General features: G+C 42.5%; 1 protein-coding gene across 7 annotated transcripts in view; it reads left to right on the top strand.

The window, feature by feature from the left end:
* Positions 1–13,394, top strand: part of mtor (mechanistic target of rapamycin kinase) — a 474,957-nt gene that overhangs the window by 169,434 nt on the left and 292,129 nt on the right. For all 7 annotated transcript variants that reach the window (XM_060852056.1, XM_060852057.1, XM_060852054.1 and 4 more), the window contains one exon: positions 9,938–10,072. In XM_060852056.1, the coding sequence (XP_060708039.1) occupies positions 9,938–10,072 (135 nt within the window). The remainder of the gene's footprint in view (positions 1–9,937; positions 10,073–13,394) is intronic.

Below are 13,394 nucleotides of genomic sequence, written 5' to 3'. Positions count from 1 at the left end.
TTGAGTATAGAAGTTGGGAAGTTATGCTGCAGTTGTACAGGACGTTGGTGAGGCTGCACTTGGAATATTGTGTTCAACTTTGGTCACCTTGCTACAGGAAAGATGTTATTAAACTGGAAAGAGTGCAGAAAAAATTTAAAAGGATATTGCTAGGGCTCAATGATCTGAGTTAAGGGGAGAGGTTGGACAAGCTAGAACTTTTTTCTTTCGAGCATAAGAGACTGCGGGGAGAATCTTCTAGAAATGCATGAATGCACTCAGTTTTTTTTTCCCCCAGGACTGGGGAATCGAGGGCTCGAAGGCATCAGTTTAAGGTTGGAAGGGAAAGAATAAAAGGGAACCTGAGGAGCAACATTTTTACACAGGGGTAGTACGTATATGCAAAAGCTGCCAGCGGAAGTGGTTGAGGTAAGTATATTAACAAAATTCAAAAGGCATTTTGACAAATACATGGATAGGGAAGGTTTGGAAGGATATTGCTTTGCCAGTGCCACACTTCTCAACTTAGAATATAGGTTAAGTGCAGGGAAACTGGGTGAGTGTGGATGGACATTTTGGTCGGCATGGACCAGTTTGGGCGAAAGGGCCTGTCTCAGTGCTGTAGGACTCCATGACTCTGACTGTGTAATTCAGCCTGATGTCTTTAAAGAAAGTCTCGCAGTTTTATGTTCTCTGTCATAGTGCAGTTATTCCACTTGCTCTTACTTGGTTTTAACCATGACAGCTGAAGCTTTTGCAATGTGAATGTTGAACCTTGTTATCATTGTAGTTTAATATGTAACTGCTGTTATTTTTTTTTCCCCCTATCTTTTTAACTCTGACTGTAATTGCCTATAGTGTTTTATTGCTTCAGTTTACTTCGTTATTGCCTGTGAAATAAGTCTGTTTGGCAGCTTAGCACTCAGGCTGTTTGTAATTCACTAAAAGGTAGGTTAAAACACAAGCCCAGAGCAGGCTTGACTAGTGGAGTTCTGATAATTTCCTGAATATTAGGAAATTATCTCAAATAAAAACCCAAAATATAAAGATGCCAAAAGCAACCTGGTCTCAGCTGACTGAACTGGAAAGATGATGGTGCTTTTGCACTAGCAAGAAAAGTCAGTCACTTGGATGCATTACATTTCTCTTCAGAATTACCGTATTGTAAGAACGGCATAGTAAGGTATTAAGATGTTCATGCAATTGAATTCCACAATAACATACTGCCTCATGATTAAATTCCATTTATACCATCATTTATGTTGTGGTTTCTATGCTTATGACTTAAAGTCATGGAGATTTACAGCACGGAAACAGACCCTTCAGTCCAACTCGTCCATGCCGACCAGATATCCCAACCCAATCTAGTCCCACCTGCCAGTATCCCTCCGAATCCTTCCTAATCATATACCCATCCAAATGCCTTTTAAATGTTGGAATTGTATTAGCCTCCTTCACTTACTCTAGCAGTTCATTCCGTACACGTACCAGCCTCTGCGTGAAAAGGTTGCCTCCAGGTCCCTTTTATATCTTTTCCTTCTCACCCTAAACCTATGCCCTCTAGTTCTGAACTCTCCCACCCCAGGGAAAATACTTTGTCTATTTATTCTATCCATGCCCCTCATGATTTTATAAACCTCAATAAGGTTACCTCTCAGCCTCTGAAGCTCCAGGGAAAACACCCCCAGCCTATTCAACCTCTCCCTATAGCTCAAATCCTCCAACCCTGGCAGCATCCTTGTAAATCTTTTCTGAACCCTCTCAAGTTTCAAATCTTTCCAATAGGAAGGAGACCAGAATTGCACGCAATATTCCAACAGTGGCCTAACCAATGTCCTGTACAGCCGCAACATTCCTCCCAACTCCTGTGCTCAATACTCTGACCAATAAAGGAAAGCATATCAAACACCTTCTTCACTATCCTATCTACCTGCAACTCCTTTCAAGGAGCTATGAACTTACACTCCAAGGTCTCTTTGTTCAGCAACACTCCCTAGGACCTTACCATTAAGTGTATATGTCCTACTAAGATTTGCTTTCCCAAAATGCAGCACCTCACATTTATCTAAATTAAACTCCATCTGCCACTTCTCAGCCCATTGGCCCATCTGATCAAGATCCCATTGTAATCTGAGGTAACCTTCTCTGCTGTCCACTACACTTCCAATTTTGGTGTCATCTGCAAACTTACTATGTATACCAGGAAAGGAATAAGTTCCGCTGAACTATATTTCTCTGCTTTACTGAACCATTTCAGATCAGTACCGAGTTCTAAAAGTAAAAATTTCACATCAATAATCTTGCATCTTTCAAATTGTAGTTGCTGTACAGATAAAGTTAATTCACTTTGTACGGCAAGTATGCTGGGTACACTAATCCTAAGATGGAAGTGTGATTGACAGAAAACACTTGTTCCTGCAAGCTTCACCTTTCATCACTGGTTCCTAACTTTTGGTGATCTCTGCTTAGGGGCTCCTGCTCCATTCTCCCATTAAACAGGGAAAGAGACAACTTATTCTCACCTTTTGTGAAGATTTGTAGCTCAGATTGGTGATAAGTCTGTAAGTTAGCACACTGAGCTTGAAGGTTTGTTTTCAGATGTTTCGTAACCACACGAGGTAACCCCATCGGTGAGAGTCTCTGGTGAAGCGCTGGTAGTATGTCCTACTTCTCTGTTTATGGGTCTTGGTTTCTTAAGGTGGATAATGCCAATAAACACATTGACTTAGATCCTATCTACCTTCCCTTGGGGGAAAAAAAAACTGGAAATGACATCACCCACCTTAAGAAACCAAGACTTATAAACAGAGAGGCGGGACATGCCACCAGCGCTTCACCAGAGACTCTCACCACAGATGTTACCTTGTATGGTGATGAAATGTCTGAAAACAAACCCTCGAGCTCCATGTGCTAACTTATTTTCACCTTATTTTTGACAAAGACCAACCACTTTCATTACGTTCTGCTGCGATGAAAAAATTTTGTTAAAGATTCTTTTAGTTGTAGCACATGAAAGATTGCACTGTACTAAGGATTCTTGTTAACATTCAAGGCAGTACAATCAGTCGATCATGTGTGATAAAGTGTAATTTATGGGAGATTTGTAGAAGAGGATGTTTGCAGAAGCATCAGTTAGTTCAACTGATTATGATTTTCCTACCTTTTGAAAAATGACATTGACAGTGTTAGTTGGGGCAAAGAATCCTGTTAAGTCCCTTTTGTGGTCATTACTGTCAATTTGGCTGTTAGAATCTGACTTAAATTGTCCCACAGATTGATCGACATTTAAAGACCTACCACTATGGGATGGTTATCTAGAATAGATTGGATTAGATTCCCTACAGTATGGAAACAGGCCTTTTGGCCCAATTAGTCGACACTGACTCTCTGAAGAGTAACCCACTCAGACCCATTCCCCCCGACTAATGCACCTAACTCTACGGGCAATTTAGCATGACCAATTCATCTGACCAGCACATCTTTGGACTGTGGAAGGAAACCGGAGCACCCGGAGGAAACCCACGTAGACACGGGGAGAATGGTGCAAACTCCACACACAATCATCCGAGGCTGGAATTGAACCCGGGTCCCTGGCACTGTGAGGCAGCAGTGCTAATCACTGAGCCACCGTGCTGCCCAAGTGGCAGCATCTGTGGGAAGAGCTTGGAGTTGGCGTTTCAGGTTGAGTGACCCTTCCTCAGAACTGAGTTTAGGATGTGGTTGGTGGGGAGAGGGGGTGATCACTTGACCTGTGGCATGGCCACTTGACCTGGGGCATTGGTCTGGTTTCCCTCCACGCGTGCTGCCAGATCTGCTGAGATTTTCCAGCAATATCTGTTGTAGTATTTGATTTATAGCATCCGCAGTCCTTTTGATTTTTATTTGGTCATCTAATGGGCTGCCTACTAGAGTTTTTTCCAGCTGTTCAATAGCTTTTAATTCATTCAGGGACTGGGTGTCCCTGACTGGGGGCATGTGTTGCGTGTCCCTGGTTGCCCTTCAGAAGTTGATGATGAGTTGTCTCCTTGAATCACTGTACCCTATGTTGTAGGTAGACACACAATGTCATTAGGAAGATAGTTCCAGAATTTTGACACCATGACACTGCAGGAATGGTGATAGATTACCAAATCAGGACAGTAAGTGTTTGGAGGGAAACTTGCAGGTGATGGTGTTCCCATGCATCTGCTGCTCCTGCCCTTCTAGATAGAAGTAGTGGTGAGTTGGAAGGTCTGTCTAAGGATCTTTCGTGAATACCTACAGTGCATCTTGTAGACGGTACACGCTCCTGCTACTGAGTATCAGTGGTGGAGGGAATGAATGTTTGTGGATGTGGTGCCAGTCAAGCTGCCTGCTTTGTTCAGTTGTTTGAGTGTTTTTGAAGTTGCACCTGTCCACGTAAGTGAGGAGTCTTCCATCACACTCCTTACATGTGCCTTGTAGATGGTGCACAGGCTTTAGGGAGTCAAAAGGTGAATTACTTGCTGCAGTATTCCTAGCCTCTGAGCTGCTCTTGTAGCCACTGAATTTATATGATTAGTCCAGTTAAGTTTCTGGTCAATGGTAACCCACAAGATATTGATAGTCAGGGATTCCATGATGGTAATGCCATTGAATGTCAAGGGACAATGGTTAGATTGTCTCTTGTTGGACTTGACCATTGCCTGGCATTGGTGTTTCTATTTGTTATAGGAGAAAGTGAGGACTGCAGATGCTGGGGATCAGAGTTGAAAAGTGTGGTGCTGGAAAAGCACAGCAGGTAAGGCAGTTTCTGAGGAACAATAGATTCACCATTTCAGGCAAAAACCCTTCATAGGTAATGTAGGATGGGGTAAAGGGGGCTGAGAGATAAATAGGAGGGTGGGGGCAAAGTAGCTGGGAAGGCAATAGGTAGAGCAGGTGGAATGTGATAGCGATGGGTCAGAGAGGAAGGTAGAGTGGATATTTGGGAAGGAAGAAGGTCAAGTGGGACAGTTGAAAAGGGCGGTGCGAAGTTGGAGGGACTCAACTCCTGAACTGTCCTACCTGTCCATCTTCTTTCCCACCTATCTGCTCCACCCTCCCATCCGACCTATCACTATCACCCCCCCCCACCTGTATCTACTATCGCCTTCCTAGCTACCTTTCCACCCACCCTCACCCTTCTATTTATCTCTCAGCTCCCTTTTCTGCCTCCCTCTCCCCATATTCCTGATGAAGGGATTATGCCCGAAACAGTCGACTGTCCTGCTCCTCAGATGCTGCCTGACCTGCTGATTTCACTTTTTGATTTCCTATTTCTTATGGTCTTAGGGCTGCTTTATAGCACCATTGCTGATGACACTTTTCATCAGGTTACTGATCATCAAAAGTAGACTAAGGGTTAGTACTTGTTCAGGTTCGATTTGATCAGCGTTTTTTTGCATATGTGGGCAATCTTACAAATGAAAACCATGTATTTTGAGGAAGTAACCAGAATTAATGAGGGCAGAGCAATAGACATTGTTTATATGGACTTTAGTAAAGCCTTTGACAAGGTTCTGCATGGTAGACTAATTAGTAAAGTTAGTACACTTGGAACTCAGGATGAGTTTACCATTAATTCAGAAACCCAGGTTAATGTTCTGGGAAGGGGAAAGTGAGGATTGCAGATGCTGGAGATCAGAGTCGATAGTGTCGTGCTGGAAAAGCACAGCAGTTCAGGCAGCCTCCAAGGAGCAGGAGAATTGACATTTCAGGCTTAAGCCCTTCATCTGGAGAGCCTCATTCCTGATGCATAACCATGAAACGTCGATTCTCCCGCTCCTCAGAAGCTGCCTGACCTGTGCTTTTCCAGCACCTCACTAATGTTCTGGTAACAAGAATTTAAATCCTACCTCGACAGATAGTGAAATTTGAATTCAATAAAAAGTCTGGGATAAAAAGATGGTTAAAGTATGACCATAAAATCACTGTCAATTGTCATTATAAACCATCTGGATCACTCATTCCTTTTAGGGAACAAAATCTGCCACCCTTAGCTGATCTGGCAAACATTTGAGTCCTCACTCTTAGCCAAGTGGCTGACTCTTTGCTGTCCTCTGAGAAATTAGTAATGGGCAATGTTGTTGGCATTGCCAGAGGTCCCCATATCCATGACTGAATCTTCTTTTAAAAAATGTAACAATTACCGGATAATTTATGTCTGAGTTACTGATTGGCCAGAATGTTTCAGTGGTGTCATGGAGTATTTTCTATTACTTTTTGGGGCAGGTGGAACCTCCGTTTAATGTTTTTGAAAGATGATGCACCAACAGTTTAATGCTCCCTTAGTGCTGCACTGGAATGTCAACTTAAATGTAGGGCAGGACTTGAAATCAGAACTGTTTAAGTGTTTAGGGGTTAAGTGTGCTGCCAACTGATCAAGGCTGATACATAAATTATGAACAAATTTGAGTCAAAGATGAGTATAAATAGGTAGTTACAGATCAATCAAAATTCTGGAATTCCCTTGTAACAGCACTGTGAAGTATACCTACCATGCATCGAGAAGGCAGCTAAACACCCCCTTACTCCCTACTTATGGACGATAGAATGGGGACGAAACATCTGCAATCCAAATTCCCAGCTCAATGAACATGCCCACAACAACTGCAACAATTGAAGGTTGTCTTCTGAGGAAGGGTCACTGGACCCAAAACATTAACTCTGATTTCTCTTCACAAATGCTGCCAGACCTGCTGAGCTTTTCCAGTAATTTCTGTTTTTGTTTGTAAAGATTGGCTAGGCCAGGGTTGATTGCAATTAAATCCCAGTTCTGTTATCATTAAGTGAACACCACAGTTGATGATGGCGAACTGGGTAAGTCTTATTTAAGGTATAGTTTGGTGAGTATGAATGAGCTTTGGTCTGTAAGACAGTTATCCCAATTTTGATGGTAGCACTCAAATGTTTAAAGTCTGGTTGAAGATTTGTAGCTCGGGTGTCCGTTGTTGTGGTTCTGTTCGCCGAGCTGGAAGTTTTTGCTGCAAACGTTTCGCTCCCTGGCTAGGGAACATCATCAGTGCTATTGGAGCCTCCTGTGAAGCGCTGCTTTGATGTTTCTTCCGGTATTTATAGTGGTTTGTTCTTGCCGCTTCCGGGTGTCAGTTTCAGCTGTAGTAGTTTGTATGTGGGGTCCAGGTCGATGTGTCTGTTGATGGATGTTCTTGCCGTTTCCGGGTGTCAGTTTCAGCTGTAGTGGTTTGTATATGGGGTCCAGGTCTATGTGTCTGTTAATGGAGTTTGTGGATGAATGCCATGCCTCTAAGAATTCCCTGGCTGTTCTCTGTCTGGCTTGTCCTATGATGGTAGTGTTTTCCCAGTCAAATTCATGTTCCTGGTTGTCTGAGTGTATGGCTACTAGGGATAGCTGGTCGTGTCGTTTTGTGGCTAGCTGATGTTCATGGATGCGGATTGTTAGCTGTCTTCCTGTTTGTCCTATATAGTGTTTTGTGCAGTCCTTGCATGGTATTTTGTAGACTACGTTAGTTTGGCTTGTGCTGGCTATTGGTCCTTTGTTCTAGTGAGTTGTTGTCTGAGTGTGGAAGTTGGCTTGTGTGCTGTTATGAGTCCTAAGGGTCGCAGTAGTCTGGCTGTCAGTTCTGAGACGCTCCTGACATATGGTAGTGTGGCTAGTCCTTTTGGTTGTGGCATGTCCTCGTTCCGTGGTCTATCTCTTAGGCATCTGGTGATAAAGTTGCGTGGGTATCCGTTTTTGGCGAATACCTTGTATAGGTGTTCCTCTTCCTCTGCCGCATCCATGAACATCAGCTAGCCACAAAACGACACGACCAGCTATCCCTAGTAGCCATACACTCAGACAACCAGGAACATGAATTTGACCGGGAAAACACTACCATCATAGGACAAGCCAGACAGAGAACAGCCAGGGAATTCTTAGAGGCATGGCATTCATCCACAAACTCCATTAACAGACACATAGACCTGGACCCCATATACAAACTGCAAATGTGTTGCTGGTTAAAGCACAGCAGGCCAGGCAGCATCTCAGGAATTCTCTATTCCTGAGATGCTGCCTGGCCTGCTGTGCTTTAACCAGCAACACATTTGCAGCTGTGATCTCCAGCATCTGCAGACCTCATTTTTTACCCATATACAAACCACTACAGCTGAAACTGACACCTGGAAACGGCAAGAACATCCATCAACAGACACATCGACCTGGACCCCACATACAAACTACTACAGCTGAAACTGACACCCAGAAGTGGCAAGAACAAACCACTATAAATACCGGAAGAAACATCAAAGCAGCGCTTCACAGGAGGCTCCAATAGCACTGATGATGTTCCCTAGCCAGGGAACAAAACGTTTGCAGCAAAAACTTCCAGCTCGGCGAACAGAACCACAACAACTCAAATGTTGGTTAGTGAGTGGAACTTTACGTGGCTGACTGGGTAGTGGTTCCAGTACATAGGCTACTGTTAGGTGGTGTGTCTGTTTTTGTTTGTCTTCAGCTTTTCTACAATGTTTTGTTTTCCATTTCAATTCTTTAGTGGGATGTGAGAACCTCTGACAAGGCCAACAATTGTCACTTATAGAGCCATAGAAATATACAGCATGGAAACGGACCCTTTGGTCCAACCTGTCCATGCCGACCAGATATCCCAACACAATCTAGTCCCACCTGCCAGCACCCAGCCCATATCCCTCCAAACCCTTCCTATTTATATAGGCATCCAAGTGCTTCTTAAATGTTGCAATTGTACCAGCCTCCACCATATCCTCTGGCAGTTCATTCCATGCACGTACCACTCTCTGCGTGAAAAAGTTGCCCCTTAGGTGTCTTTTATATCTTTCCCCTCTCACCCTAAACCTATGCCCTCTAGTTCTGGACTCCACGACCCCAGGGAAAAGATTTTGTCTATTTATCCTATCCATGCCCCTCGTAAATTTGTAAACCTCTATAAGGTTACCCCTCAGCCTCCACCACTCCAGGGAAAACAGCCCCAGCCTGTTCAGCCTCTCCCTGTAGCTCAGATCCTCCAACCCTGGCAACATCCTTGTAAATCTTTTCTGAACCCTTTCAAGTTTCTCAACGTCTTTCCAATAGGAAGGAGACCAGAATTGCACACAATATTCCAACAATGGCCTGTCCAATGTCCTGTACAGCAGCAACATGACCTCCCAACTCCTGTACTCAATACTCTGACCAATAAAGGAAAGCATACGAAAAGGCAGTTGAGAGTCATCCATGTGTATTTTTGGAGACATATGTAGGCTAGATTGAGTAAGGAAACTGAGATTATTACGAATATAGATATGGATATAGATTACTTACAGTTTGGAAACAGGCCCTTCAGCCCAACAAGTCCACACTGACCTTCCGAAGAGCAGCCCACCCAGACCCATTCCTCTACATTTACCCCTTCACCTAACACTACAGGCAATTTAGCATGGCCAAATCACTTAACCTGGACATTTTACTATATTTTATGAATTAAATTTAAATGTCCTCAGCTCCTATGGTGGAATTTGTACTCTTACCTCTACATCAGTAGTCTGAGCTTTGGCTTATTAAACCAATATGTTAAGACTGCACTGCTTTCCAGTTGTCTTGATGCAAAGGAAATTAATGGTTATGTTCATGATTTATTTTGTTGAAACAATTGTTAATATTTTGCTTTTTTCTTGTCACTCCCTGTTCTATTCCCTTCTCTCTCCCTATGTCGTCCTCTTCTATTTCCCCAAATTCCCCTCCTTTCCCTCACACTGCATTGCTTCCCCTTTTCTCTCCCTACTTTCCCTTACGTCCTGCGTTTTCTTCTCTACTTTCTCCACATTTTCCTCCCCCTCCACCCTCTCTCCATTGCTCCCTTCTCCTCTATGTACCTCTTTTTTTTAAATTAAGTGTACTGCTGAAATAAATAATACTACTATTGAAAGCACAGTCCAAGAAATAAAGTTAACTGCTGTTGTTCCTGTGTGAATTGGACAGGTGGCGCTGTGGACCTTAGGACAACAGGTTGCCTGCACAGGGTATGTGGTAGAACCATACAGGAAATATCCATCTCTCCTTGAAGTTCTACTGAACTTTCTTAAGACTGAACAAAACCAAGGCATTCGGAGAGAGGTAAGGCACAGAGCATATAAAAGTATAGGCTGCCATTATGTAATTGATTTAGGTATAATCATCTGATCCTTTTTTTCGAAAGAATTAGATTAGATTAGACTTACAGTGTGGAAACAGGCCCTTCGGCCCAACAAGTCCACACCGACCCGCCGAAGCGAAACCCACCCATACCCCTACATTTACCCCTTACCTAACACTACGGGCAATTTAATATGGCCAATTCACCTGACCTGCACATCTTTGGACTGTGGGAGGAAACCGGAGCACCCGGAGGAAACCCACGCAGACACGGGGAGAACGTGCAAACTCCACACAGTCAGTCACCTGAGTCGGGAATTGAACCCGGGTCTCAGGTGCTGTGAGGCAGCAGTGCTAACCACTGTGCCACCGTGCCGCCCACAAGCAATCTTTTTGATAAAGTAGCGATCACAGATGATTGCCTTTGCAATTGCTGCATGACCCTATGCCCAGTGCCTGTCAGAGATAGGGATGCCACATTATGACCTAGATTTTCCATAATGAAGGTTCTTCCATTATTTGGTATTTTATTCCTCCGCCTCCTGAAGACAGTACATGCCATGAATCCAATTGAAGAAATTGGACCTGTGTTGTCTGGAGTCTCATAGAATGTGGGGGCAACCGTTCTGAAACTTACAGGATTCTCACAGGGTTTGACAAGTGGACAGAGCTGGGATGGTTCCTTGGTTGGTGATTCTAGATTTACGGGCCATGGTTTCAGATTAAAGGTCGGTCATTTAAAACTCAAAAGAGGAAGGATTTTTTTTCACGCTAGACATTAATTTTTGGAATTTTCTGCCTCAGAGAACTGTGAGACCTCAACAATTTGAATATGTACAAGACTGTAACTGATTGGTTTCTTCATGTAATTAACTTCCAGATATTTATGTTCCCTCTAAGTTAAGCAGCTTGTGCACACAGCTGCCCCAAGAGTCTGTTCATGGTGATTGATGTACTATGCTGCTTACAGAACTAATGTCCAGTTCCAGAAGTTGCTGCTGTGCACGGACCTTAGATGTCTACACAAAAAAAAAATTAGCACGAGTGCTGCAAGGAATATGGAGTTAATGAGGGAAGAATGACTGAGGTGGATGATCAGCCATGATCCAGTTGAATAGTGAAGCAGTGGGTAGTGAATAGTGGGTTAAATGCTCTATTTCTGTTCCTATCATCTCCAGACTTTGAGTGTGATCAATAAACATGTTACCTGGTCCTTGGTCCCAATCTTAAGTCAACATCTAGCAAGTGAAAACAACACAGAAATGACTTAATTGATTTCTTGTTTTCCCATCTTATGACCTCCACCAACCTCAGATGATTACTACCACTACCACTAAATGACTGTGGTATGTGGAAAATCTCCAGGTGTAAACCTGTAACTATCCACCTGTGTTGCATAAATGATGTTGTGAGTAGTTGACTGTATAGTTTAATCTAAAGAAGGCATAGGTGAATGAATCTATATTAATTTGTAAAGGTTATATGAAAAAAAGTAAGTTGCTGTTAACAGATTTGCTCCTGAACATATGGTCAGCAAAAACTCAGTCTGGTTACTCTGATTATGTAATTTTGACAACCGATACTTCAGTGACTGAACAAGAATCAATAGAGTAGCTGGTTACCAGCAAAACCCATTTGAAGTTTTGCACCTACATAATTGCATTGGAGTTCTGGAGCTACACAGACAGCATCCTTTATATGTATTTAAAGGATCTCTTGTAAAGTGGGTAAACACAACATCTTAAACAAATGAAGCATTCCTGACAACTTGAACAATTTATGAACGTGTAAACTACGGGTCATCGGCCCTGCAGGGCAAGCCAAGAAAATTGCCTTAAGTGTTCCATCTATAAATTACAGATCCACATTTGAAAAATGAATATCTTGTTGCTGTTTTGGATTTAAAGTACAAGGTTAACATAATTGTCAGCTGCAGAATACTCATTCATTATATTGTTTGTGTCTGAGAATTTGCTTCACAGTTTTCACACTTTAAAAGCATAGGTTCCATTGATAGCTCAGTATGAATACCTGACTAATGTGGTTTGAGCCATATGAACTGATAGAATTTAAAATTTAATTCTTGGTTTGTTCTGACCTAACTGATGTCAGGCATAGCAACAGTAGGTTTGTTCAAATCTCTGGAGGTAGCGAGGATAGAAATCAGCCTGAATTCCTCCAGCTCATCATTATCCAAGCATGCATTGAAAATTGCAGATACATGCTTTCTAAAGGACAACAAGTTTGAGCTTCCTTGTGAGGTCCACCAGAGATTCCAGTTCAGATTTGAATGGGAAGAGTGATTGCTTAAACAGGTCATGGTCATAGAGTCATACAGCATGGACACAGAGACCCTTTGGTACAATTAGTCCATCCAGCCAAGTTTCCCAAACCAAGCTAGTCTCATTTGACCCATATCCCTCCCAACCTTTCCTTTAAAGTACTTATCCAAATGTATTTTAAATGTTCTAACTGTACCTGTATCCACCACTTCCCCTGGCAGTTTATCCCACACACTAACCAATCTCTGTATAAAAATAAAATTGTCCCTCATGTCCTTTTTAAAACTACTTCCTTTCCCCTTAAAAATATGTCCCCCAATTTTTAACTCTCCCACCCTCTGGAAAAGACCCTTGCTATACACCTTATCTATGCACCTCGTGGTTTTATAAACTACTATAAGGTCGTCCCTCAACCTCTGATACCCCAGTGAAAAAAAATGTCCCAGCCTATTATTAGAATTTTCATTCTCCATTCCCGACAACATCCTGGTAAATCTTTTCTCAACTGTTTCCTATTTAACAACATTCTTCTTATAGCAGGTGCTGGAAGACTGCAGAGTTATACTTTCATCTTGGTCAGTCCATCACTTGAGTGATGGAGTAAGGGAAATTGGAGTTTTCAAATTTGTAAACCTGCTACTACTTAACATTTCATATTTTGCAATGAACAAAGTATCATTTTAATAGGAACACATGCATAAGACAAATTAATTTGAATGAGATTTGACATGTTTAAGTGCAGATCTGTTAATAAGAAAATGAAAAGCAAGCATAACTGTTATAGACACATAGTCGGAAAGCATGGAAATGGAACATTTGGCCCAACTTGTCCATGCTAACTAGGTCGTTTAAACTGAACTAGTTCCACTTGCCTGCATTTGGCTCATATCCCACTAAGCTTTCCTACTTGTGTACCTGTCTAAATGTCTTTTAAATGTCTTGTAATTGTACTTGCCTCTGCTACTGCCTCTAGCAGTTCATTTTATATATTCATTATCCTCTATGCCCCTCAGATCCCTTTT

The sequence above is a fragment of the Hemiscyllium ocellatum genome, chromosome 37, assembly GCF_020745735.1.
Source record: "Hemiscyllium ocellatum isolate sHemOce1 chromosome 37, sHemOce1.pat.X.cur, whole genome shotgun sequence".
Taxonomy (NCBI): Eukaryota; Metazoa; Chordata; class Chondrichthyes; order Orectolobiformes; family Hemiscylliidae; genus Hemiscyllium; species Hemiscyllium ocellatum.
This window is presented reverse-complemented; position numbering and strand designations above follow the sequence as displayed.